This window comes from Mirounga leonina, unplaced genomic scaffold, assembly GCF_011800145.1.
Source record: "Mirounga leonina isolate KUSES-001 unplaced genomic scaffold, KU_Mleo_1.0 Mir_91, whole genome shotgun sequence".
Taxonomy (NCBI): domain Eukaryota; kingdom Metazoa; phylum Chordata; class Mammalia; order Carnivora; family Phocidae; genus Mirounga; species Mirounga leonina.
The window spans coordinates 10,553,952-10,581,721 of NW_023270839.1; the positions used below are offsets into that span (position 1 = coordinate 10,553,952).

Here is a 27,770-nt window from a genome sequence, read left to right on the forward strand (position 1 = left end):
AGATATGTGAATTTCAACTCCACAGGTCCTTCCTCCAAGATTTTAGTAGCTTTTTATTTTTAAGTTTTAGTAATTCTAACTTCTTCCCTTCATTTTCCATCCCAAGGAGTGAGAGCTGCTTCCTACAAATACTATGTATGTGATATCTCACATACATAGGATGTATATCTCATCCTTTTTCAAAATCTAGTTAACTTTTACTTAGCAAACCATTCTTTACACCAAACTTTTCCTTTCAAATTAACTGGTTGATTACTCCTTAACTGGACCCTGAAAAACCAGATTAGCAAATAGAACAATGAGGGAAGCTAAGAGATAATGAGCTGCAAAGATAGAAAACAAATCAGCTATATAGTAAGACAAATCAGATGAAGTAAAAATTAATACTTATCTTTAAAGTAAGAGAGTCTCTTTAACATGGAGAAAATAGAAAATGAACAGTGAGCCACATACTGCCTTTCAAAAGGGATTGTTTCACATTTATACTAATTCTATTTGGCACCATATCGAGGTAAGACCACTGGTGAGATAAGAAAACCACGACCAGGGCGCCTGGGTGACTCAGTTGGTTAAGTGTGTGGCTTCGGCTCAGGTCATGACTTTGGGGTCCTGGATCCAGCCCTGCATCTGGCTCCCTGCTCAGTTGGGAGTCTGCTTCTGCCTCTCCCTTTGTCCCTCCCCCCACTTGTGCTCTCTCTCGCTCTCTCTCATAAATAAATAAATAAATAAACAAACAAACAAATGCAAAAAAAAAAAAAAATGATCTGTAAGTCTCTCACATAAGCAAAGCCCAAATCCTCTGCATATTTAAGAGACATTACTCTAATTCACAAACTGAGAACATAGTCTCCTCATTGCCACCTTCATCTCCTTATTTCTAAAAGTGTAGATCACTGGATTCAGAAAAGGAGTGATAACTGCATCAAAGATGGCAAGGAACTTATCCAGATGTGATGTGGGAAATGGCCACACGTAGAAGAAGATTAATGGCCCAAAGAACAAAACAACCACAGTGACATGAGCTGACAGAGTGGAGAGGGCCTTGGACATACTCCCCAAAGATTTTTTCTGAACAGTCACCAAAATAAAGGTGTAAGAGATGATTAGAATTAAAAAGGAGGCCACAGAAATAAAGCCACTATTGGCAGTAACCATGAATCCCAATTTGTTTGTCTCTGTGCAAGCAAGTCTGATAAACCGAGGAAGGTCACAAAAAAAGCTGTCTAATTCATTAGGCCCACAGAAAGGCAAGTCCACAACAAAGGCCAGTTGAGTCACTGAATGAATCAAGCCAATGATCCAGGAAGCAACTAGAAAAAAAATGCACCTCCGTGGGGTCATGATGGTCAGGTAGTGGAGGGGCTTACATATGGCAACGTATCTGTCAAAGGCCATGGCGATGAGCAGCACCATCTCAGTGCCCCCAACTGCATGGATAAAGAAGATCTGAGCTACACAGCCCCCAAAAGAGATGGTTTTGCACTCTCTTAAAAGATCATAAATCATCTTGGGAGCTGTGGAAGAGCAAAATATCAAGTCGATGATGGAAAGGTTGGCCAGCAGGAAGTACATGGGGGACTGTAAATGAGGGTCAGAGGTCACAGTTAGCACAATGAGGAGGTTTCCCATCAAGCTGGCCACATAGAACACACAGGAAAAGAGGAAGAGAAGGAGCTGGATGTCAGGTGAGGTGGAGAGTCCCAGGAACACAAACTCCAACACCGCTGAGTGATTGCCTTCATCCATGGCCTGTCAGCAGTGACACCGCTCATACCACCTGAAAGAGGAGAGTAAGGAGAAACTGATGTAGGAGAAATGGCACGGATCTTAATCTTGGGCAATTCAATCATTGTCAGAAAACTAGACCAAGGCTGATGCGTGCTCTTGGAGACCATTTCAGTCACAAAGCAATTCAGATATCTTTGTCGTGTTTCATCACCAGAAGGCAAATAAAAGAATAAGGATCCTTTTACTCACTTAGATTGATAGTTCTGTTGTATTTTTCCTGTCATTGTTTCATAGTCATATCTCATAAATGACTATGAATTAAGAGGCTTTCAGAAAGTACCTAACTACATGAAATAATGCAGTGACAGTACATTCCATAATTTGGACATATCACAGTATAGTGTTACCATATCCATGACCACATTGGCAAGTTCTATGAAAATCTTTATAAGCTTTCTTTGAAGACCTGATATGTAAATATCTCATATCTATGAATTAGCAAGACAAGATGAGTTATTTAGAGGAAGGAAGGAAAGAGAGGCGTAGAGGATGCCAGAGCATGGCACTCACCATCCCATAGAAGGAGAATAAGTTCTAGTGAGAGGGACACAGTTATGGGTTCAGTGGAGGGGATTCTGCATAGGGGCAAAGAGAAGAAGGAATGTGAGACCAGAATGACAATGATAAATCATATATGCCAGTAAAAGAGAAAGAGTAAAAGTGAAAATATCGGTCTTTACACTTGGCTCTCTTGATATATATAAAAATACTTAACCGCATTCTGAATTAAGTAAATGTATGCTAAAATAGCAAGACACTAGTTTTTCTTATAACATTGGCAGGGATTTAAAGACTTGATAAAATGCAGGGTTTGAGAGGAAATGGGGAAACAGGTAGTCTCATAACTGGTGGTGGGAGAGTAAACTGATAAAACATTTGCCAAGTTGGTAATACTTTCCAAAATTGTAAATGTTCATATACTTTGACTCAGCGATTCTACTTCTCAGAAAAATATCTGGATATCTGTGTGTGTGCACAGAAACAAAGTGAACAAAGAAGAGATACAGATTGGTAGTTGCCAAAAGGTAGGGGGATTGGAAGGATGGGTGAAATAGGTGAAGGGGGTCAAACGATACACTTAAAAAATCAGTAAGTCATGAGGATGTAATTAATGCACAGCATGGTGGCTAGAGTCTGTAGGAATGTATTGGCTATTTGTAAGTTCCTAAGAGAGTAAATCTTGAAAGTTCTTATTGTGGTGATCTTTTTGCAGTGTATACAAATATTAAGTCATTATGTTATACACCTGAAATTGATAGAATAGGTCAATAACACCTCAATTTAAAAAAGATACAAAGAGTTGTGCCTTAGTGGCACAGTGGGTTAAGCAGTAGACTCTTGGTTTTGGCTCAGGTCCTGATCTTGGGGTCTCGAGATTGAGCCACAGGTGGGCCACAAGCTCAGCACAGAGTCTGCTTAAGATACTCTCTCCCTCTCAGTCTGCCCCTCCCCACCCTGCACTTGCGCTCTCTCTCTCTAAAATAAATGAATAAATCTTTTAAAAAAGAGAGAGAGAGGGGAGCGCCTGGATGGCTCAGTCGTTGGGCGTCTGCCTTCGGCTCAGGTCATGGTCCCAGGGTCCTGGGATCAAGCCCCGCATCGGACTCACTGCTCGGCGGGAAGCCTGCTTCTCCCTCCCCCACTCCCCCTGCTTGTGTTTCCTCTCTCACTGTGTCTCTCTCTGACAAATAAAAAATCTTAAAAAAAAAAAAAAAGAGAGAGAGAGGTACAGAAATGTTTACTGAAGCATTGTTGCTTGTAAAAGCAAAAGCCTGAAAATAATTTCAATGTGTAGAAATAAGAGACTAGTTGAATAATTTCTAGTAGATCCGATCTATGGTATACTACATAGCCATTTATTTTGCTAAAGTTCACCTAAATGTACATAGACAGGATAGACAGGTGGAGAGGGGGCAGTATCTTGCATTCATCTTATCCCATCTGGTTTTTTAATATTTATACAAATAAATTACATATATAAAATTAAATAAATTAAAAAATGGATTAACAATGCCTAGGTTGATATGCAAGAAGAAAAGTTAATAAAAATTACCTCTAAGGACTAGGAAATTATGCAGGAAAAGGGATCTTTTGCTTTTCACTTTATAAGCTCTTCCCACTATCTTACATTCTTGCAGTAAACATAGTATCAATTTCTAATGATGTATTTTATGATGACTAACATATCATAATAAAATTAAATTTAAAAAGAAGATAAAAAAATATCAATTTCACTTTTACAAAATGTCAGGGTATGTGGATCTGAAAAATTATACAATTTGTATCTTTGGGATTTAAATCTTCCAAAGATATCTTCATAATGTATCTTCCAATTTATAGCAAAGATCAGAGCTACACCTAAGATATTCACTAACTTTGTTGCTATACTCCTTCCTCTGCCTCCCACTCTAGCTGAACCACCTCCTGACAGGCACTCAAATGGTATTTACCCCTCCCTCACACACACACTCAAATATTCCAGCCCATGGCTTCCCTTCACGTTCTTCACTCAGCCTGCAATGCCTGGGCTTCATTACATCTCTCCAGTTCTTCCCATTCTTCAACAGCCCACTCTGCAAAACCCCTTCCTCTATAAAGTCCTTTTTGATACTCTTACTTTACACACATGGGGGAAGACAAATGTTGCTTACAATGTGGTGACAAAACCAGAAACCCTAACAATCATACGGTTCTGTTACTGCTCTAACAAAGACCACTATCTAATTCTCCATTGCTATACATAAAGGTTTCTAAATATATGTTTAAAATGTCCTTTTTAGACTTTTTCTTAATGCTGGTGTTTAATGATACCTACCTTAATAAAAAGCAACTCAGCTTGGAAGCAGTTAGATTCCTTTCACAGGGATAATCACCAGGAATCTCCCTACTGATGCAATTCATCCAAGCGAATGATTGATCCTGAGTTACCCTCCTGGAAGCTGCCACTTATTCCAGCAATGCTTCTAAATCCCACTCCATCCCAAACTCTTGGTAGTTTTAACACAAGACCTTATTTTATCTTCCCCCTGAAAATGGATGATACTTTTTAATGCATCAGATTAGCTAAACATTCAAAAAGTAGATAATTCCTAGTGTTAGTAAAAAGATGGAAAACAGGATGGGACACTTGTTGGTGGCCCAGCTTCCTAGCCAGTCTTTCACTTTCTGCCTACTGAAAACTTAAGGTCTCTAGGGGCCTTACTTGGTATCAGTCTCCACTTTTAAACAAGGGCAGAATAGTAGTTTAAATCTGATCTTTTCCATGCAGGCAAGTGAAACTGTCCCCTTAACTCCTTCTGCAAAAAGAAAACAGGATATCAGTTTAGACCAGCAACCAAATTCCAGGGAGCCTTTGTAGTGTCCTGAGTCTCACAACTGTTCATCACACAGCACTGACTGCTGCCCACACCCCCACCACAAGCCCATAATGTAAGAAATGAGAGATTCCTCAGAGATCATCTAGTGACCAGCTGACTCTCTTCTCTTCTCACTTCTGCTCATCCTTGTTCTGGCCAGCACAGATAGCAAACAAATTAGAAATAAGGTGGGTTCACCTCCAATTCAAGCAAGGATGACAATTCTGGAGTATTTTGAAAGTAGATCAATGTGGAGGTCACTCAAAGATTGGTAGTCCTCTACTTCTTAACCTGAGTCAGTCTCAAATTACTCACAAGGTTGAATTTACATTAGAGTTACTGGAAAATCATAAAATTCACAGAGAAACATCTCAATCTCATCATCCTATGCATTTCTCCCCTAGTTTGCTCCTCTGGAGATGTGTAGAGAGAGCTCAGGACAGGATAGTACAAAGATGTACAGAAATGGGCGCTTTAGCTGCATGCTGTCAGAGTGGTTGTTTCTACTGCTATCAATGCAGCAAGCCCTGTAGAAAACTGCCATTGCTGGGACCTGAATGAAACTGCTAGTGATTGTAAAATCTGTTTATTTTAAAGTTAGGAAAACCCAGGTGCAGAGAGGATAAATAGCATTACTGAAGTTAAGGAACAAGCCGGTGGCCAATCCACAATCAATATGGTTGACTCTTGGTTTCTGGACAATCCAGCTCATGTCCACTCTACCACACTTCTTTTACTGGGATGGTCCAACCTGGGCCTCCTGAGTGTAGCCCAGGAAATGATAATATATCAAAGCTACTTTCTTCAGCACTGTCCAACATTCTTCTTGCTTTAGTCCCACTGGACTCAGATATTCTGCTCCTACTATATTCTGGAGACCGACACTCAAGACACATCTGCAAATGTCACTAGAATAACTCCTCCAATACAGGTCATAAAGTGGTGATTTGACTCCACTCATCTTGCTGTCTTCTCTGTTTTGGTTGTGTATTTATCTGCTATAATCTCCCTGTTGAATAACAGAATTGATTCATTTCTTCTAGTTAATTAGATCTCCCTTCTCACTGCTCTGTGTGTTTCCACTTGAAGCTCTCATCTGCATCAAAGACTGTGTCCACACCTCTGTAACTCACCTGGACCCATGTCGAAATGACCATGGCCTTAGAGGACAACAGAATGCAGAGCTCTTGCCTTTGAAATGTTCTTATCAGCTGGCATAAAAATCCCTATGTAATGCCTCCAAGCAGGAAACACAGCTAATTAGCAGCACTGGAAAGTTACTTGAGCACTGCTGTAGAGACCTGGGATTGCCACCATGCTACATTTAGCCAAGGGAGTTTTGTCCTAGAACCACAGAAATTTGGCCACAGCCACCAAAGGGAAAAGTTAGTAATAGGTCACTTGAGGGAAGAAGGAAAGGAGACTAGGGATTTTTGTGGAAATTACCTATTTGGTTTTCTTTCTTTTTTTTTTTTTTTTAAGATTTTATTTATTTATTTGAGAGAGAATGAGAGACAGAGAGCACGAGAGGGAAGAGGGCAGAGGGAGAAGCAGACCCCCCGCTGAGCAGGGAGCCCGATGCGGGACTCGATCCCGGGACTCCAGGATCAGGACCTGAGCCGAAGGCAGTTGCTTAACCAACTGAGCCACCCAGGCGCCCCCTATTTGGTTTTCTGATCCATGAAGGCAGAAACTCCATAAGAATGAAAAATATATACCTTCAAACAAGTGAAAATAATGCTAATCGTCTCCATAGGAAAAAAGAGAGGGAGAGAAGGAGGAAGCAATGCAGGGCTCCAGTGTGGCACTGACCATCACCTGTGTCCCATTAGAAAGGATAACTAGAGGTAATAAGACATGCAGACATTCCATCAAAAGTTAGCTAGTCCTTTATTATGTGTGTGATGTGGAGAGGTGAAGAGGGTGCTATAACAGCAACTCAAGGGGATGAACCCAAAGGGTAGTGGGGCTGGGATGAGGCAAATCACTAACAGTTTAATCTCTCATAGGTCAGCTTCTTAAAAAGAAACATCAACAAAACAGAAAATCTCCTCCAGTTATATTGTATATCTTTATATCAAAAGTATGCAGAGGGTCAGTGATGTGGCCATTGATAAACTATCATTATGTAGAGCACTCTGTATCAGTTACCTATTGCTGTATGATAAAGTAGCTTAAAGCAAGGCCATTTTACTTGCTCCTGACTCTGCAGTTAGGGCTGAGCTCAGCTGGGCAGGTCTCATGCTGATCTCACCTGGGTTTTCTCACGAGGCATCAGTTATCTGGCAGTTTGGGATTGGAGGGTTTAAGAGGGCCTCGTTCACATGTCCAGGGCCTTAATGCTGGCTTCGCTGGGCCTCCCTCTCCAAGGGATATTTTATTATTCAGTAGTCTTGCCCAATTTCTTTACAGGGTAGTAGGAACTCTGCAGGACAAGAAAGGCAGAAGGTGCAAAGCAAACGATGCCTCAGTTCTAGAATTCATGCAGTATCATCTTTACCACATTCCATTGGTCAAAGCAAGGCAGGAAACCAGGCCAGATTTCAGGTTGGGAAATAGACTCTACCTCTTGACAAGAGAAGGTGTAAAATATTGTAACCATGTTTTTCAATTAACTAGAGGCTCCATATCTACTCATTGTGAGTTGTGTTGATTGGCTAAGTCTCAGTTAGCCTTAATATAAGGAACTGATATATGTCCTATAGAGTTCTATGGTGCTGTTGCTCCACATTTTACTAACTCAAAGCAGTTAACTCAGCAACTCTCTCCTGTTCCAGTATTTGTCTTCTATTTAACCAGTTTGTAATAATTTTAATTTCTTTTTTTTTTTTAAGATTTTATTTATTTATTTGACAGAGAGAGAGAGAGACAGAGAGAGCAGGAACACAAGCAGGGGGAGTGGAAGAGGGAGAAGCAGGCTTCATGCTGAGCAGGGAGCCCGATGTGGGACTCGATCCCAGGACCCTGGGATCATGACCTGAGCCGAAGGCAGACGCTTAACGACTGAGCCACCCAGGCGCCCTAATTTTAATTTCTTTTTTTTTTTTTTAAAGATTTTATTTATTTATTTGACAGAGAAAGACACAGCGAGAGAGGGAACACAAGCAGGGGGAGTGGGAGAGGAGGGAGAAGCAGGCTCCCCGCTGAGCAGGGAGCCCGATGTGGGACTTGATCCCAGGACCCTAGGATCATGACCTGAGCTGAAGGCAGACGCTTAATGACTGAGCCACCCAGGTGCCCCCTTAATTTTAATTTCTTAATGAGTTTACATCCTGATACTATATATGAGACTAGGTTAAGCCACATGACCTTCTAGAGTCTCCTGTGTGCAGGACAGACCAGCCTCCTGTCAAAGAATATTCAAGAACACTGAGGTAGAGACACAGCCATTTTACTTGATTTGAAAGGAGCCTAGAGTTCCTGTGGGATAGAAATATCTCACCATCAAAGTATAAGAAATGGGTGATGAGTTTGAGTTGTCCAAAGAAGGGCAATCGAATGCATTTGAGAGAAAGTCATTATGAAAGCAAAAGATATCTGGCAAAGTAGGCAGGACTAAGCAAGCAAGTCCTGGTGTTAGAGCAGGCAGTAATCCCGGGCACAAAGCGAGCATATGCATGACCACCATCCCACACAGCCTCTCCACCTTTTCCCCACCCCTGTTCCCCCAGATCCCTGCTGTCCCTGTGCTCTCTGGAAATGAATGGGCTGTGATACAAAGAAAAGACCTGTGATATTAGAGCCCAGATCTCTTTTGTGGGAGTCCCTTCACAGAAGAGGCTGTGAGGAGCAACATAAAGCAAGCCAAGGCCAACAATCCAGGGCAGGCCTCCCGAGGTTCAGACTACAGTGTGGGCAACTGGCAACCAGCTGTTTGGGAAAGGTGGGCAATGACCCAAGCAGAGAGCTGTGTGCCAGAGTGACCTCTGTCCCTGAAGCAGAAGAATGCTATGGCATGGCCAACAGAACGCAGAGTCTGTGCTCATAGGAGAATCTTCCCACCAAGTACTCTGGAAAGAACACTTAGGGAGCAGAACCCAGGAAAAGATTTAATTTCTGCTTCAGAAGCAGGTCAGAGAAATGAGACTTGGAATGTCTTGGTAAATATGACACATTTGTACCAGGTGAGGTCCTGCACCTGGTGTTTTGATGGTCTCATTTCTACTTTGTTAACTTGATTGTGTGCCTGTTTATTGACGAGTGTGTGTAGACATAAAATGTTGGATGCCTAGATAAATATTTTACTTAAACCAAACATTGTCTTTTTACCAACCAAAAGATATTCAAGGCCTAGGTTTATGAAATTAATGAATCTCTTCCCCTTCACCTGGAGATAGTCTCTACAATAAATGATGTTGGGAAAACTGGATATCCATGTGCAAGAGAATGAAATTGGACCCTTAGCTTACACCATTTACAAAATCAACTCAAAGTGGATTAAGGACTTTAAACATAAGACCTGAAATTTTTAAACTCCTAGAAAAAAACATAGTGAAGAACTCCTTGACATTGGTCTGGGCGATGATTTTTTGGATTTGACACCAAAAGCACAGCAACAAAAGCAAAAGTAAAAAAGTAGGACTGAATCAAACTCAGAAACTCTGCACAGCAAGGGAAACAATCAATACAATGAAAAGGTAACCTACAGAATGAAAAAAAAAATACAAATTATACATCCAATAGGGGGTTAATATCCACAGTATGCAAAAAACTCATACAACTGCATGGCCAAATAATAATCTGATTAAAATGGGCAAAGGGCCTTAATAGAGATTTCTCCAAAGACATTAAAATGGCCAACAGTTATATGAAAAGATGCTCAAAATCACTAACCATCCAGGAAATGCAAATTAAAATTACAACAAGATATTACCTCACACCTACTAGAACGACTATTACCAAAAAGTCAAAAGATAACAAGTGTTGGGACACCTGGGTGTCTCAGTTGGTTAAGCTGCTGCCTTTGGCTCAGGTCATGATCCCAGGGTCCTGGGTTCGAGTCCCACATCAGGCTCCTTGCTCAGCAGGGAGCCTGCCTCTCACTCTGCCTGCCACTCCCCCTGCTTGTGCTCTTTCTCTCTCTCTCTCTGACAAATAAATAAATAAATAAAATCTTTACAAAATATATATATAACAAGTGTTGGCAAAGATGTGAAAAGAAAGGGAGCCCTTGTACACTGTTGATAGGAATATAATACAGTATTAATCACTAGGAAAATAGTATGGAGATCCCTCAAAAAATTGAAAATAGAACTACCATATGATCTAGCAAATCCCACTCCTGGATATATATCCAAATGAAATAAGAATCACTATCTCAAAAAGGTATCTGTACTCCCATGTCCATTTCAACACTATTCACAATAGACAAGAAATGGAAACAACCTAAGTTCATTGACACATGAGTGGTTAAATACACACATACTAAACACACACACACACACACACACACAGGAATATTATTCAGCCTTTAAAAAGAAGTAAATCCTGCCATTTGTGATAACATAGATGAACCTGGAGGACATTATACTAAGTGAAATAAACCAGACACAGAAAGACAAACACTTCATGATCTCACTTACATACAGAATCTAAGAAAATAAGCAACAGAGTGCCAGAGAATAGAATGGCTGTTACTAGGGACTGGGAGGTGTGCTGAAAGGGATATATTAGTCGAAGAGTACAAGCTTTCAGTTACTAAATGAATAAGTTCCTTAGACCTAATGTACACCATGATGACTACAGTTAATATATTGTATATTTGAAATTTGCTAGGAGAGTAGATTGTAGGTGTCCTCACATAAAAAGGAGGGGTTTAACTATGTAAGGTGATGGATATGTTAATTAACTGATTGGGAGGTAATCACTTCACAATGGGTACATAGATCAAACCATCACATTGTACAATTTAATGTGTACAATTTTTATTTGTCATCATACCTTAATAAAGTTGGGAAAATGAATAAAAATAAATCCCTGTCCACTAACTGTTAAAATATAGACATCTTTTATTTTGATACCTACTAGTGTGTTGCAGAAACCACCTCAAAACAACCTCATACTAGTTAACTAAGAGGAAGCTTTGTGTATGCCAGAAAGAGCTGTACTTGAAGTTTAGTGTTCTTTTTTTTTTCTTTAAGTTCTTGTTCAAGTACTTTGGAGGAGCCTAATGGTATAGAATCAGTAAATAGTTTATCATTTGTTAAGTTATTTTCAGCTTTCAGTAGAACAGTCTTATTAAAATTGGCTCATCCTCTGCCTGGACAACTGCAAAGTGTCTGGCTCTGTGAGAAGGAAGGAACCCCAGGAGGTGTCCACTCAGGCTTCAGTTTTCTCCTCAAATAACATGACTCTGTCATAGACTATCTTGGAGGAGTAGATGGTGCAGTGCCCTCCACTCATGCATAATTTTGTTTGAATATAAGGGAGTTATAAAGTTATTTTATTATATAAATCACCTCTGAGTCTCAGCCCCTTTGAACAGTAAATAGATGGATATTTTTAATGATAGATTTAAAAGACAGGACACAAAAACATATTTTATTGAATTGATGCATGTTTTATATTTATTTTGTTATTAAGTAGAGAGAGAAAAAATATGTTCAGATTTTAGAAGGACAGGTGAGAGACACCCACCAACTTGGAAGTGTGATTAAGAGCAGGGATACTGGAGAAGAAGCTGTGTGGTTTTGCAACCAAGCTTTACCACTTACCACCTCTTTGTCCCTGGGCTAGTTAATATATCTTTCTGTGCCTCAGTTAAATCATCTATAAAATAAGAATGATAATATTACCTACCTGATTGCTGTATTAAATAAATTAGTGTATGTTAACAACTTAAGAGAGTACCCGCCACATAAATGCTCAATAAATGTTGGTGATGGTGGAGGTGGTAAAAGTAGGACAAAATGATGAATGGGCTTTAAAAAGCCAGTAAGAACATTTTGGATGAGAGAGGAGCTATGAAGTTTCAACCAGGCTTGTAAATGGCACAGTTAAGAGCAAGTAAGGTGATGATAAATCCTGTACTGAATTTTATTTGGAGTGATTGCACATCTAAGTTTCCATATATCAAATAGAAAGTCAAAGAATCACATAATATTTGCAAGGCTGATATCCAAAGGAGCATTCTATGAGGTCACGAGGAGAAAGAGAAGTATAAACAAAACTTATCAAGAGGGAAAAGAAACAATTTCATACATACAACAATCATAAGCCCAAGGCTAATTTTGACAAAAAGAAATATCTCTTACTTGGTTAAGCTAAGGTCTTAACCTGTAATTATCCTAATAAATATATATTTTACAAATAAAGAAGTCCAAAGTAGCATCGGAAGAAAAGTGAAGGTAGAAGAACAAAGTAAATTCCTGAATGAAGTCTGAAACTAATATAACACTCTATGTTAACTAACTGGAATTAAAATAAAACTATTAAAAAATAGGTAAACTGAAAATAAAAGAAGTCTGAGACCTGTTCGTGGTTTAAGACAGATTCAGGGGCACCTGGGTGGCTCAGTGATCAAGTCCTGCATCAGGCTCCCTGCTCTGCGGGAAGCCTGCTTCTCCCTCTGCCACTCCCCCTGCTTGTGTTCCCTCTCTTGCTGTGTCTCTCTCTTCAAATAAATAAATAAAATCTTTAAAAAAAAAAAAAAAAGAAAGGAAGTGGGGGCAATGAGAGATAATACTTTATATTAGTACTTACAAGTGAATACAAAAGAAAAAGGTAAATTTTCTTACATCTAGGAAGAGGAAGTGAATGTTTGAATAACCTTATCTAATTTTTTGATATAAATTTCATGTTCAAGAATGTTTATTTAAAAAATAAGAGAGAATACTTATTCCAAAGAGTTTCTTTTATTAAATCTTTCCCTCTAACCAGCTCTAGAAGCACTAGTATTTTAATTTCACATTTCCTCTAAACCTTTAATAGATAGTTGGAGATGGGAGGAGACCAGAAATGTCTGTGAGATTTAAGAGTATAATTTTAAAGTGGGAAACACTTTGACAGAAAAACATATGTAAAAGAAAAGAATTAAAAGAAAAACACAAGAATTTCAATTTTCCCTAGGTAAATCCCTAAATGTAATGTGATCTCAATACAGATATCATCAAGCCTTTTTCACGAGCTAGATAAATTGATTATAAGTTTCGTTTCAAAGATCAAAAAAAAAACAAGAATCATTAAGTAATCTTAAAAGGGAAAATCATGGGGAGGAGGAGGAGGAAAGACTCTCTAACAGATATTAAAATATATTAAAAGCCTCTGTAAATAAAAATTAAAGGAATAGACAGATAGATTAATGGGACCTAATAGAAAATACAGAAACATTCCCAATTGCAATTGGAAATTTAGTATTCACTAAAGATGATTTTCAAATCAGTGGAAAATATATGGACATTTTAACGAATGACTTGAGGAAACTAGAAAACTACATGTAGAAATGGTTATGTTAGTCCCATTTCTGATGCTATATAGTAAAATAACTTCCAAATGATGCAGAGGTTTAAATATTTTTAAATGAAGACACACAGGTATTAGAAGGAACAAGAGTGAATTTCTCTATAACCTGAGAAAACATTTCTAATTATAACTCAAAATCCAAATGCAGAAAGAAAAGATAGCTAAATTTTACAATATAAAAATAAGAACCTTTGTATTGCCAAAACCACCATAAACAATGGGAAAATATTTGCTACTTAAATGACAAAGTTTACATATATCTAACATACGAAAGTTGTCTGAAATAGTTGACCATGTATGTGTGAGTTTATTTCTGGGCTCTTAATTCTGTTCTTTGATTTGTCTATTTTTGTGCCAGGACCATACTGTTTTGATCACTACAGCTTTGTAGTATATCTTGAAATCTGGGATTGTGATACCTCCAGCTTTGTTCCTTTTTCTCAAGATTGTTTTGGCTATTTGGGTATTTTGTGATTTCATACAAATTTTAGGATTTTTTTTGTTCTATTTCTGTGAAAAATACCATTGATATTTTGATAGAGATTTTCACTGAATCTGTAGATTGTTTTAGGTAGTATGGCCATTTCAACATTAATTCTTCCAATCCATGAGCATGGAGTGTCTTTCCATTTGTTTGTGTCATCTTTGATTTCTTTCATCAATGTCTTATGCTTTCCAGAATACAGGTCTTTCATCTCTTTGGCTAAATTTATTCCTAGGCATTTTCTTTTCTGATGCAATTGTAAATGGGATTTTTTTTCTTAATTTTCCTTTCTACTATTTTGTTAATAGTGCATAGAAATGCAACAGAATTCTGTATATTGATTCTGAAAAAATAAAAAACAAAATACCTGAAATGAAAATTTCACTAAGTAGAATAAACAGCAGATAAAAGATGTAACAATCCTAACAGTCACTAGTGAGATAAGAAAACCATGACCAGGGAACCTGGGTGGCTCAGTCAGTTAAGCGTCTGCCTTCATCTCAGGTCATGATCCCAGCGTCCTGGGATCAAGCCCCACATTGGGCTCCCTGAGCAGGGAGTCTTCTTCTCTCTCTCCCTCTGCCCCTCCCCCTGCTCATGCTCTCTCTCTCAAATAAATAAATAAAATCTTAAAAAAAAAAAAAAACCCAGAGTAAGTGGTAAACAGAAATAATAAAGAAAAGAGTATTATTAATAGAAAAGAGAAAAATAAGGACAAAATCAGTAAAATCAAAAGCTTGTGTCTGAAAAGTTCAACAGAACTGATAAACTTCTCACCATACTGATCAGAAAAAAAAAAGAAAAAGGAAAGAGAAAATTACCAATATCAAGAATGAAAGGGGATGCATCACTGCAGATCCTACAGGTTTTACAAGAATAGGGAATATTATGGACAATTTTTTGCCAGTAAACTTAACAACTTATATGAAATAGATAAAATGTTTGAAAGAGAGAGACAGACAGACAGACAAACCAAGAAACAGACTCTTAACCATAGAGAACAAACAGATGGTTACCAGACAGGCGATGGGGTTGGAATGGATGAAATAAGTGAAGGGGATTAAATAGTGCAGTAGGATGAGCCCTGCTTTCCTTCTCAGTAGGGAGTCTGCTACTCTCTCTCTCACACTCTCTCTTTTTCTCTGCCCCTCCCCACTGCTCATTCATAACAAGTCGCCTAGCCCACACATGAATAATAATGCCTTCACTCAACACCCACTCCTATTTGGTAACACAGAAAAAATAGTGAGATAGTCTTTGGATAATTATTTATACCACTTCTGAACAGTATATTTATTTTTTAAATAATTATATGTAATATATTTCATCACATGGAAAGTGTAATACATTTCTTCATTATAGACAGTTCATTAATATATCTCTTCATTTGTAGACAGCTTTGTAATAAATTTTCTTCTGTAATGTCTACACTTTGTATTTGCTATTTATTTAGTTATAAACCTGATTCATATCATGTAGAAATCTTTTGCATTTTATTTATTTATTTATAAACCAGTGCCACCTATCCTTAGATCCAAAATATTCAATCCATTTATAATCTTTTAATATTCACATAGTTTCCTTTACCATATAAAAATTATTTAGGAAATAATTGGGGTAAAATATAATTATGATACACACTGAGTGGTATAGGAATTTACAACTTCTGGTCTCAAAACATTGGATTAAATAATAATATTAAAGTTTCCTGAGTTGTCACTCTATGATTTATCCCAAATTTGACCTTCCAATCCCAACTAAATCTAAAAACCTCAGCATTGGGGCACCCGGGTGCCTCAGTCAGTTAAGTGTCCAACTTTTGATCTCAGCTCGGGTCTTGATCTCAAGGTTGTGAGTTCAAGCCCCACACTGGACTCCATGCTAGCCATGGGTTCTACTTAAAAAAAAATTTTTTTTAAATAAAAACCTTAATATTAACTAAATCTGAGCGTGGATAGTCAAATCCACATGTTAGAAGCCTCAAATTCTGAAAGCTACCTAAGCAACTGTCTTCATTTTGTGTATTCCTCCAAGTATATAAACACAAGAAACTCAGAGGGCATGAATATCAATACACATATAGATTAGAAGAGATACGTCTTTGAGAATCACTACCAAAGAGAAGAGTATCCAACATTTTGTTTTAATGGAAAATGTGCCCAGTATGTGAGATTTCATATTCTTCTATAATAAACAAGAAAGACACTACATTTAAAGGCTGAATTCACTCTTCCTCAATACTTCCAGGATCCACAGGGTAAGAGTCCTTATGAAAAACTGACCAGATCAGAACAGAGTCCTTGAGAATCTTCACAGTGGACATTAAAATTACTAACTAAAGTGAAAGGATTTATGAAAAGTTTAATTAAAGAGATTAATTTTCAAGAATAGTCAAGATGAATCTGGATGGCTTTGATTGGTCATGAAAGAACTCTTCCTGAAACTTAGAATCTTACCAAATAGTCTCCTCATTGCCATTTTCATCTCCTTATTTCTGAATGTATAGATAACAGGATTCATAAAAGGAGTGATAAGGGCATCAAAGATGGCTAAAAATTTATCTATGGGTAAGGTAGGGAATGGCCACACATAGACAATAATGCAAGGACCAAAGAAAAAGACCACCACAGTGATGTGAGCAGAGAGAGTGGAGAGGGCCTTGGATGAACCACCTGAAGAATGTTTTCGAACAGTGACCAGGATGAAGATGTAAGACACAATCAAGATGAAGAACGTGCCCATGGAGATGAAACCACTGTTGGCGGTGACCAGAAATTCCAGTCTGTATGTGTCTACACATGCAAGTTTGATGAACCGAGGAAAATCACAATAAAAACTATCCATTTTGTTGGGACCACAAAAGGGCAAGTTTACAACAAAAGCCAGTTGGGCCACAGAATGGATGAGTCCAATGGTCCAAGCAACAGCCAAAAGAGAAATGCACATTCTTAGGCTTATAATGGTTAGGTAGTGGAGGGGCTTACAGATAGCAATGTATCGGTCATAGGCCATGACTATAAGCAGCACCATCTCCGTACCCCCAACAGTGTGAATAAAGAACATCTTGAGTAATGCACCCTGTCAAGGAGATGACTTTATGTTTTCTGAAAAGATCATAAATCATCTTTGGGCTTGCAATGCTGGAAACACCTGTGTCAATGATGGAAAGATTCGCCAGCAAAAAGTACATGGGGGAATGTAAGTGATGGTCTGAGATGATCGTAAGCACAATGAGAAGGTTTCCTAGCATACTTGCTATGTAAAATATAGTAAAAAACAAAAAAAGAAGAATCTGAATCTCCCAAGAACTGGTGAGTCCCAGCAACAAAAATTCAGACACCACAGAGTGATTTCCTCCATCCATCAACTTCTTGTGCTAGACCAATCCTGAAGATACCTGAAGAGCATAAGAGGGAGAAAAACATGATTTTTAAGTTGAAAGGGAAGCCTGGCTATAGGGTTACACAAATGTCAAAAACTAAAGATCAGGGGCGCCTGGGTGGCTCAGTCGTTAAGCGTCTGCCTTTGGCTCAGGTCATGATCCCGGGGTTCTGGAACCGAGCCCCGCATTGGGCCCCCTGCTCAGCGGGAAGCCTGCTTCTCCCACTCCCCCTGCTTGTGTTCCCTCTTTCACTGTGTCTCTCTCTGTCAAATAAATAAATAAAATCTTAAAAAAAAACCAAACTAAAGATCACTTAGCCGTTGTACACAGTTACATAGAATTTACATAGTTCAAACAATGAATCATGGAACACTTCATCTAAAACTAATGATGTAATGTATGGGGATTAACATAAGAATAAAAAAAGAAAAAGAAAAAAAAAAGAATTTACATAGTTTAAAATTCACAGAGAGCCAGCACCAAATTTTTTTCCATGCCTAGATCTTTGTTATCATTTAATCATATGCCTCAAATTTTGTTTGGTCTTTAATGTATAATGAAGTAGGGAAAATGCAGACAAAGTTACCTAAGAATTTAAGGAGAAATACATCAGGAGATAGACATATTTCTAATTTCTACACTGAAATATGCCACAGAATGGAAACGTGCAGAAAGGCACATACAACTGTCTGGAGAGGTGTCTACTTTATTCTTTTAAATGGCTGCTCAATATTTACAGTGTGGATGGACCATAATTTATTTACTAATTTCCCTATTAATAAGCATTTAACTTGTTTCTAGTTTTTTGGCCCCTGCAGATAATGCTACAAATAACTATCCATATACATACATCCTTGTGTATTAATGCTTTCCTTTCTGTGTCACAGATTCCCAGAAGTGAGATCACTGGGTCAAAGTGCACATATTTTTAATGTTAGTAGTGTTGCCTAACAGCTTTCCAAAAAAGCTGGAACAACACGTATTTCTATAAGAATAAATGTTAATACTTTCTTTAATTGTTGCCAGAATAGTGGGTATAAAGTGATAGCTCACTGTTGCTCTGGTTTTCATTTCCCTGACAACCAATAAATTTGAACATTCTTGCAGTTTGGATCTGCACTTCTGTGAACTGCCTATTTATGCCTTTTCCTATTTCTTACTGTGCTTTTTTTTTTTTTTACAAATTTGTAAGAGCTCTTTTTATATTACAGATATTAAGCATTTGTCATTTGTTTTAGCTTTTCTAAATCAATTCTCTATTAATTTTGTTTCTGGTTTCTTTTGCTATACCCAAGTTTGTTTGTTTTTTTAATTTATACCCAAGTTTTTAATTGTTAAATGATTAAACACAGCTATTACTTTTTTATACATACGGCTTTTAAGATCTCCTTTACTCCTGGATCATACATGTACACCCTTATATTTTCTTTCAATACTTTGTTTTATTTTCTATTTAGGACTGTGCTTTATTATTTTTGTATATATTTTAAAATATAAGTTCACTTCTAATTTCTTCCAAGTGAATAAAATAATAATGGCACTGTGTGTTAAATGACCCATTCTTTCCTCTTTCAATTTAACTATTTTTTGCACTACGCTAAATTATCGGATATTTTGGGATCTGTTTCTGAATTCTTTATTTTGATTTCACTGATATACCTGTCTCTTTCTGTAGAAATATTGGGGTAATGGAATGCCTGGATGGCTCGGTTGGTTAAGCATCTGCCTTCGGCTCAGGTCATGATCCCAGGGTCCTGGGTTCGAGTCCCACATTGGGCTCCTTGCTCAGCAGGGAGCCTGCTTCTCCCTCTGCCTGCTGCTCCCCCTGCTTATGCTCTCTCTCTCTGACAAATAAATAAATAAAATCTTTAAAAAAAGAAAAAAAAAGAAATATCAGGGTAATACTATGTCGCTATATCTGATAAAGCAAGTCCCTCCTTCACTGTCCTTATTTTTCATACTTCCTTGACTATTCATGAGCATATATTATAGCATATAAATTTTAAATTCATTTTCTCCAATCCCCCCAAAATTCCATTGAACTTCTGATTTGAATTGCAGTAAATTTGTATATTAACTTTGAATGAAGTAGCATGGTTATGATGGTGTCTTCCCATTCAAGAACATAGTACATCCATCCATTTTTTTTTTTAAAGATTTTATTTATTTATTTGCAAGAGAGAGAGAGAAAGGAGCAGGAGGGGAGGAGCAGAGGGAGAGGGAGAAGCAGACTCCCGCTGAGCAGGGAGCCCAAAGCAGGACTTAATCCCAGGACCCTGGGATCATAACCTGAGTCGAAGGCAGATGCTTAACTGACTGAGCCACCCAGGCACCCCCATGCATTTGTTCAAACCTTGTTTCATGTCCTTCAATATGATTTTGCCATTTTCTTTATATATGTTCTATGCTCTCTTTGTTAAAATTATTCTTATGTATTTTATAGCTTTTCTTCCTCGCATTATAAATGAAATATCTTTTCTCCCTTCCATTTCTAGGTTCTTTTTGCTAGAATGGAAAAAAGTTATTTCTTTTTATATGTTACATGTAGTCACCTTACTACCTTCTGTTATTGGTTGAATAGTTTTTTACTGAAATAGCTTGGGTTCTCTAGGTTTATAATAATGTCATCAGCAAAAAGAGACAACATTTTCACATTTAATTTTTGCTGGTTTGGTTAAGATAGTATCCATTTCATCATCCCCTTATTATTAAAGTCCTACTATACTTTCCTATTTTTTTCATGTTTATTGTCCCTTTTCCAGTGATACATTTCTCTCTCTTATTTTGTTTTATTTTTAAATTACTTACTGTTGTAATCTCTTTTTTTTTTTAAGATTTTATTTATTCATTTGACAGAGAGAGTGAAAGAGCACAAGCAGGGGGAGCAGCAGAAGGAGAGGGAGAAGTGGGCCTCCCGCAGAGCAGGGAGCCCGATGCGGGGCTTGATCCCAGGACCCTGGAACCATGACCCGAGCCGAAGACAGACACTTAACAACTGAGCCACCCAGGCCCCCCCTCTATTCTTATTTTAAAATAAGATGCCAATGGGGCGCCTGGGTGGCTCAGGCTGTTAGGCTACCAACTTGATTTCGGCTTTGCTAGTGATCTCAAGCCCCATGTCAGGCTCCAAACTGGGCATGGAGCCTGCTTGGGATTCTCTCTCTCCCTCTCCCTCTGCCCCTTTCCTCCCCCGACCCAAAAAATATAAAAATAATAATAAAAATAAATTTAAAATAGATAAAATAAGATGCCAACTATTTTCCCTACCAATATGTTCTATTTCCTTCCTGCCTTACCCCAACACCAATTAAGATAAGACCTTTAAAATACCTTTCTCCCCAACTTCTTACCTCCTTCCTTCCATTTAAATTAAATCAGTTCCTTTTTGTCTTTCTCGAACTTCTAATTATTTTATATATTATGCCTCCTGAGTCCTCCCTGTTTGGTTTCCCTTCATGATTTCTATCTCATTATCTTTACCCTATATGCTTCAAGATACCCATTGCTCCTAATCTTCTAGTCTCAAATTTAGATTTCAAGAATAATCATCTTTTGTTTAAATTCATCTCAATAGTTCAGTTCCAGAGGGTCTTGTTTATATTTCCCGTGAATCCCTTTGCATGCTAATATTACTTTTTATTGAAATTAGCATCTGCTTCTTCCAACAGCCTTGTGTCCAACATCAGCCTAATATCACATATACTTAATATATTCTTTACACATATAAATTCTAATATCGGAGATGAAATTTCCAAAATCATCTATATCAATCTGTCTGATTTCAAGATTTATTCAATATATCCAGTCTAGTCTGGTACTGTTTTTACTTCTCTAAACTCTCAGGGATGTAAATGCCACCTAATACATAGTGTCCTTGTTAAGTATTGTTAGAATAATAATTTGACAATAGAAAAGTGCCTAAAAATCTGTGAAGTAAGTAAACATCATGTCACTGGGGTTTGAAGTAAACTATAACTCTGTTACAATATTCTTATGTATTGCTTTATGATAAAGTGATTAAAGAAAAGCTGACTTGAGAGTTTGATTTTTTTTTAGTTTGATTTTTTTTAAGGCTCCAAACTAAGAATTAATATCATCCCAAATATTTTCTGTCACAGTGAAGGTTGGTCTTGAAGACAAGTGAAATTTTCTTTACAAGGTAACAAAGAACTAGAATTTAAAATAAATATCCAATCCTGTTAATCTTTCTATGTATACAGATTTGGTTATTATGTTGTTTATTTAAATTGGTTAATTCATATTCTTCCTATGTTTCTTGTTCTGGAGAGACAGATGTAAAATATTGGTTAAAAGTGAAGAATCACAAACCAGACTACTGGGTTTAAACTTGCCTTATCCACTCCCTACCACTAACCCTTGAAAGAGGATTTCAACTCCCTCCATGTTGACCTCAGTCCGTACCTTCTAATTGATTAAATTCTTCTTTCTAGCTTATCTCTGAATTTAGACAACAGACCCTGCAGGCAAAGCATCCCCTGATGGAAACCAAACGTACCCCCTTGGAGCAACAGGGACTGCCCTGACACCAGCATGACCTTGCATGATTGACCTCAGGACAATGATTCACCGGACCTTTACTGCCCACTGCAGTTACACCCTGACCTCAGATAACTTACTTAATCTTAATTGTGTCTAAGTTTACTCATCTGTTAAATTGAAGTAATAATAGTCTGGCCTCAAAAATTGCTATGAGTAAAGAGCTTAGAACAGTATTGAACACATAGCAAGAATTCAATAACTGTTAGCTGTAATGATGTTATTTTAACATCCTTAGTTCACTAAACTCTTCTGGTAGTCCTAAGTCTCAGACTTGTCTCCCTCATTTTTTGTCCTCTGTTCACTATATACATTATTTAAGACCTTGTCTTGTTCTCCTCCTAATGGGCTTCTTTTATATTCTAATTATACCCTCCCCAAAAGTTTGACCACTGTGTGAAAGACAGCATATATGAAAGGGTTTAATACTTTCATTAGAATACAAATGCTAGTTGAATCCAAATAGGTATATCACTCATTCCTTAATTCTATCCTAAACGGTATAGTCTAATTTCCCATAGTCTACTAAACACTGTCACTTAACACTTATATATCAGTCTTGTGCTTATGGAATTTCACATGACTACCACAAAGCTAATAATCATCACTTTCCTCCCCATGCAGCTTTTCTTTCAGATCTAGTATAACATGACAAGCATCTTACCCGCTCAGCTCTTCTCAAATCCTCCACTTGCTTTCACTAACCATTACCAAAACCCTACTATACAGGACAACTGATCTCTCCCTATCTAACCTGAATATGGCCATCAGATTACTCTTTCTAAGCACTTTGGTTATGTAACTGCACCACCAAAGTATGTTCAGTAGTTTTCATTGCCTCTGAAAGTACAAAATCCTAATTTAGAAGGTGCTGCTACAATTTGGCTCCATAGCATCTTTCCAGGATGCTTCTATTTTCAAAAAATATTTATTCATCTTTAATACTATCTGCTCTGTTGCCTATAGATGACTTCCTTCTTAAGTCCCTACATTCTGACAGCTGATGTGAGGCCACTGAGCGAATGGTCAAGAAAGAATTCTTGAGACATCTTCGGTGCAAAAATGTGCTTTTATTATAGCACAGGGATAGGACCCATGGGCAGAAAGAGCTGCACTGGTATTGTGAGGAGTAACTGATTATATACTTTTTAGGTAGTGAGGGTTAGGAATAACATAAGTCTCAAAGGAATTTGTGTATGCTGAAAGCAAGGTCTCCAAGACCTTGGAGAGCCAGCTATTATCAAGATAAGGTTATTCTTTGTTGTTTTAATAAAGCATTAGTCATGAGACCCTTTAGATGTGTGTTAGTGGGCCACATGTTGAAAGATGATTGTTATCATATCCTGGAGGTTTGCAGTTATCAGAGTGAATTTCACTAACCAAAGCAAAGCTATATTGGTCGAACATTAAAGAAAATCTTAAGGGAATTGTAGGAGTGTTACACCCTGTATGTCTCAGGGATTTATCAGTGGGCTGCAAGTTGTAAGGAGACTTCATTTTAGCTACAATTCCTTTGCCTTTGTTCCCCTCATCATCACGAAGATCACTAAATACCTTGGAGTAGCTAAATCTTCATCCTTATGATCTCTCTGCATCATTTCATACTGTTCACCATTTCCTACTTTCTGAGAAATATTATAAATAGTGGGATGTATAGAGACTTTGTCATTTTTCTCCCTGTTGGTAATGTCTATTCTATAAACTGGACCTAGTAAGATAATCCCTCAAGTAAGAATTTTAACTAGTCATTAACATAGGAAAGGACCTAAATCCTTACGGATTTACATTCTCATTATGTTGTACACCTGAAACTAACATACTGTCATATGTCAGTTATACTTCAGTTTTTAAAAAGACAAAAAGGGTTAGCCAAAAGGAATATTTAAACAAAGGACAGAGAAGAACTGGAGGTAGTAGATGGACAGTGCGAACATTAAAGGAGGCTTGAATTGTCACTCCACGGGGAAAAAATGGGTTAATTTTTTTTTCTACCTGGTTTACAGTTGGATAGAAAAATCAAAAGTTATTCCCTGTACAGGGGCCAGAGACATTTCTGTTCATTAAACTTACAGAAAGATTCGTAAGGAAAAAGTAGTGATCTAAGAACATAGTTAGTAGAATCTCTGATACTAATACAATATTATTTTAAAAGATTCACTTCCAGATAGTTAGGAAGATCATCTTACTTAATTTTCCTCTTTCTGACCATTCTCATGTGGGCACAATTGAAAAAAAAGACTTCTAACTAGAGTCATTAACATATGAAAGGACTTAAATGTCAAAGCTTAGAGGCCAAAGGGCAGAATGTGTCTAAACACACAGTGCATAACTTAACTTCAAATAAATGCAAATGTGTAAATTCTAAAACCTACTTTGGGCATCCTTTTGAGTTTCCTAAATGATTTTCTTCACTCCTCTCCAAACCCTCAGATACAATTTTCTTAGGATGATTATTTAGGAGCAATTACTTTTGCTGAATCCTCAGTATAGATGGAAACTATCATTATCCACTGGATATTGATCTTTTATACATGTGAAAAATGCCAAAGGGGCCATCAACTAAAACTGCTGATCAATGAGTCAGCCATATTATTTTTTTTTTTAAGATTTTATTTATTTTTTAGAGAGCGAACCAGAGAGAAACAGCATGAGAGGGGAGAGGGTCAGAGGGAGAAGCAGGCTCCCCGCTGAGCCGGGAACCCAATGTGGGACTCGATCCCAGGATCCTGGGATCATGACCTGAGCCGAAGGCAGACGCTTAACCATCTGAGCCACCCAGGCGCCCCCATATCATTTTTGTAAACTCTCACACCTCTTCTTAATCTTATTATATCCAGAATAAATACTTTAAAAAAAAAATTTTTTTTGAGTATAGGTGCCACACAATGTTATATTAGTTTCACAAATATTTTTTATTATTAATGGTGTCTTTTTTTCCTCAGCTCTCTTTAACATATTAATAGTTCTCTGATCCTCTTCACTGTCTACATATCATTTCCATTTCCTTAATGTTCTAATGAATCTTGGTTGTAAAACATTGGTAAGAGTCTAATTATAAATATAATACAATTATTTCCTAAATGTTACAAGTCAGACTTCTATTAATTCTGATCTCACATTGGCTTTAGAAAACCTTAATGTTATATATCATATTAGTATTATATATAATAGCTGTACTGCATCCTCTGGAAATAAAGATGCTGTATGTGAGAATATCATTAGTCCTCATGATTAGCCATATGAGTTATAAATTCATCTGAATTAAGAATGTTTCTATTCTCGGGGCGCCTGGGTGGCTCAGTCATTAAGTGTCTGCCTTCGGCTCAGGTCATGATCCCAGGGTCCTGGGATCGAGCCCCGCATTGGACTCCCTGCTAGGCGGGGAGTCTGCTTCTCCCTCTCCCACTTACCCTGCTTGTGTTCTCTCTCTGGCTGTCTCTCCCTGTCAAATAAATAAATAAAATCTTAAAAAAAAAAAAAAAGAATGTTTCTATTCTCTCACATAATTACAACTAAGACAATTTCTTCAAGTTCTGCCCTACCAGGAATACTGCTATTTTTATCTTGTTTCATTAATCATTTCCTACAGGTTATGAATACCAAAATTTATAACATCATTTTGCTTTTTCTAAAAGTTTGCAACCTCTAAAAACCTTTCACATCTTTTGTTGTACAATACACAGGGAAGAGTGTAGGAAAGAGAATATGATCCATATTTTACAGATTAGAAAACAAGAACTCAAAGAGATTAAATGGATTGCCTAATTTTGCACAACTAACTGTCAAATTCAAGCCCAATTCTTGCAATTGTTGTAAAGATGCAAGTGAATAAAAGAAGTATGTGAAGAAAATGCCAAAATTTTAACAGTTGCTATCTTCCTATGAAGGGGCTGTAGGTGATTTTTTCCCTTCCTTATACTTTCATAAATTTTCTATTTTGCACATCTATTTCTCTTTTTAAAAAATATTAATTTAAAAAATAAGTTGAAGGTGCCTGGGTGGCTAGGTCAGTTAAGCATCTGCGTTCGGCTCAGGTCATGGTCTCAGGGTCCTGGGATCAAGCCCCAGGAGGGTTCCCTGCTCGGCAGGGAGTCTGTTTCTCCCAATCCTTCTGCCCCTCCCCTCCATTTGTGCACTCTCTCTCTCTCAAATAAATAAATAAAATCTTAAAAAAAAAAAAAAGCAAGTTGACTCCAGAGTCCAGGCTTTCTTCACTACAGTGCTGTGTAAGTCATTGACAACCTGCAGTCAAAAATAAATTGAAGGGGGGGCACCTGGGTGGCTCAGTCATTAAGCGTCTGCCTTTGGCTCAGGTCATGGTCCCAGGGTGCTGGGATGGAGCCCCACATCGGGCTCCATCCCAGCCTGCTTCTCCCTCTCCCACTCCCTCTGCTTGTGTTCCCTCTCTCGCTGTGTCTGTCTTGTCAAATAAATAAAAATAGTAAATAATAATAATAATAATAATAATAAATAAAAATAAAAAATAACTTCAAGGGCATGAGGAAGTAGCTTCTACTACTAAGGTACTTGATAGAAGTTCATAGAAGGCAACGTGGGTCTTTAGTGCCTACTTCCTCATCTCCAGCTCTTCTACCATCAACTGTCATACTGCCTTCTACACCTGTTCAGTTATCTACTACCCTCATGCTGTCTCTGGCTGTCCAAGACCTCCACTGTCATTCTTACCCAGATCTAGTCTCTTCTAAGTTCCCAGCCTCCAGTGTTCTCCTTTCCAGACCCTTTTCAATTAAACCATTTACATGCTGAGCCATATCCACATAAAGTGTGTTAAAAAGAACTCAATAGTTACCTGAATTTATATAAATTTAACTCTCATAAAATTTTCATTTTAGTTCTGTATGTCCATGCGCCATGCTTCCTAACTATTCCAGGCTACTCCCAACTCTTCCACTCTCAACCTGCCCTCCTTGAACATCAGAAAGAGACGTCAACAGCTTGGCACTCAACTTCTAAAATGTTGCCTATACCTAATCCTATATCCCTATGGTGAAATTTTCACATGAGAATTGTAGTTTACTGCATTCCATTGTCTGTTTCATCTATGTTGCATCAAAAAAACAACACAGATGAATCTTCTCTGAGCCCTAGAAATGGCTCACATTCAATGCTGAAAATGTCATTAATCCTATTTGAAAAGAAAGGCAGTGGGAACCAGACTCTTACCTGAGTTAGACCAAAGAATCTATTCTTCTCAAATAGTAGTAGATCAATTCCCTCCAAATTTTGTGACAAGATAGAGAGCTTCCATAATGTAAAAACTATAATTTCTAAAAGAGAAAAATAAGAATTAGTTTAATGGATACAGAGAACCAAATGACAGAAATTGGGAGTGTATAAAATACAGAAACTGAAAATACCACTTAGGAATTTATCTACCACAAAAAAAAAAAAAAAAAACTTAAAGAAAATACAGAATAGGGGAATAGAAAAGAATAAGAAATAGAAGAGATGAAATATGCTGTTTCCTCCTCCTAGAACATCCTCTTCTAGTCAAAATCCCACCCTTGATTCATGATCCAGTTTATTGTCCTCCAAATACCCTTAGCAATACCTTCCCCAGTACACTTAGCAAGAGCCATAGTTCCTTCATCTTGATACTCCTCCCCATGCCTTGCCCAGAATACATGTATCACAAATATGTGGAATAGCAATTAAACTGTGTATCAGGTTAAGAGGAAATAATTACTGAGCAACCATTGGAGAGAGACCCAAGAGTAGGTTG

At 37.6% G+C, this 27,770-nt stretch overlaps 3 protein-coding genes across 5 annotated transcripts in view; all 3 read right to left on the reverse strand.

Moving 5' to 3' along the window:
- Positions 1–27,289, reverse strand: part of LOC118003699 (olfactory receptor 4F15) — a 38,499-nt gene extending 11,210 nt beyond the window's left edge. Inside the window, exon 1 of the mRNA XM_034994800.1 lies at positions 27,212–27,289. The gene's annotated coding sequence lies outside the window, so the exon portion shown is untranslated. The remainder of the gene's footprint in view (positions 1–27,211) is intronic.
- Positions 771–27,285, reverse strand: LOC118003700 (olfactory receptor 4F6-like). Of its 3 annotated transcripts, none has more exons than XM_034994802.1 (3): positions 27,212–27,281; positions 4,991–5,084; positions 771–1,777 (listed from the first exon to the last, which is right to left on the reverse strand). In XM_034994802.1, exon 3 carries the CDS (start codon positions 1,744–1,746, stop codon positions 823–825), a length of 924 nt encoding a protein of 307 aa, XP_034850693.1. In that variant the 5' UTR covers positions 1,747–1,777; positions 4,991–5,084; positions 27,212–27,281; the 3' UTR covers positions 771–822. The 3 variants fall into 3 exon arrangements, with proteins under 3 accessions (XP_034850693.1, XP_034850694.1, XP_034850695.1); XM_034994803.1 differs by lacking the exon at positions 4,991–5,084 and adding an exon at positions 7,399–7,569 and having other exon boundaries at positions 27,212–27,276; XM_034994804.1 differs by lacking the exon at positions 4,991–5,084 and having other exon boundaries at positions 27,212–27,285.
- Positions 15,996–27,298, reverse strand: LOC118003697 (olfactory receptor 4F3/4F16/4F29-like). The gene is given in 3 exon segments (XM_034994798.1): positions 15,996–17,151; positions 17,153–17,485; positions 27,212–27,298. Coding segments are annotated over 2 exon segments (972 nt in total). The 5' UTR covers positions 17,453–17,485; positions 27,212–27,298; the 3' UTR covers positions 15,996–16,479.
- Positions 27,299–27,770: the final 472 nt, after the last annotated feature.

What these genes read in the sequence shown, in the direction of transcription:
- LOC118003700 (XM_034994804.1), bottom strand. Translation starts at nt 1,746, where the DNA reads ATGGATGAAGGCAATCACTCAGCGGTGTTGGAGTTTGTGTTCCTGGGA.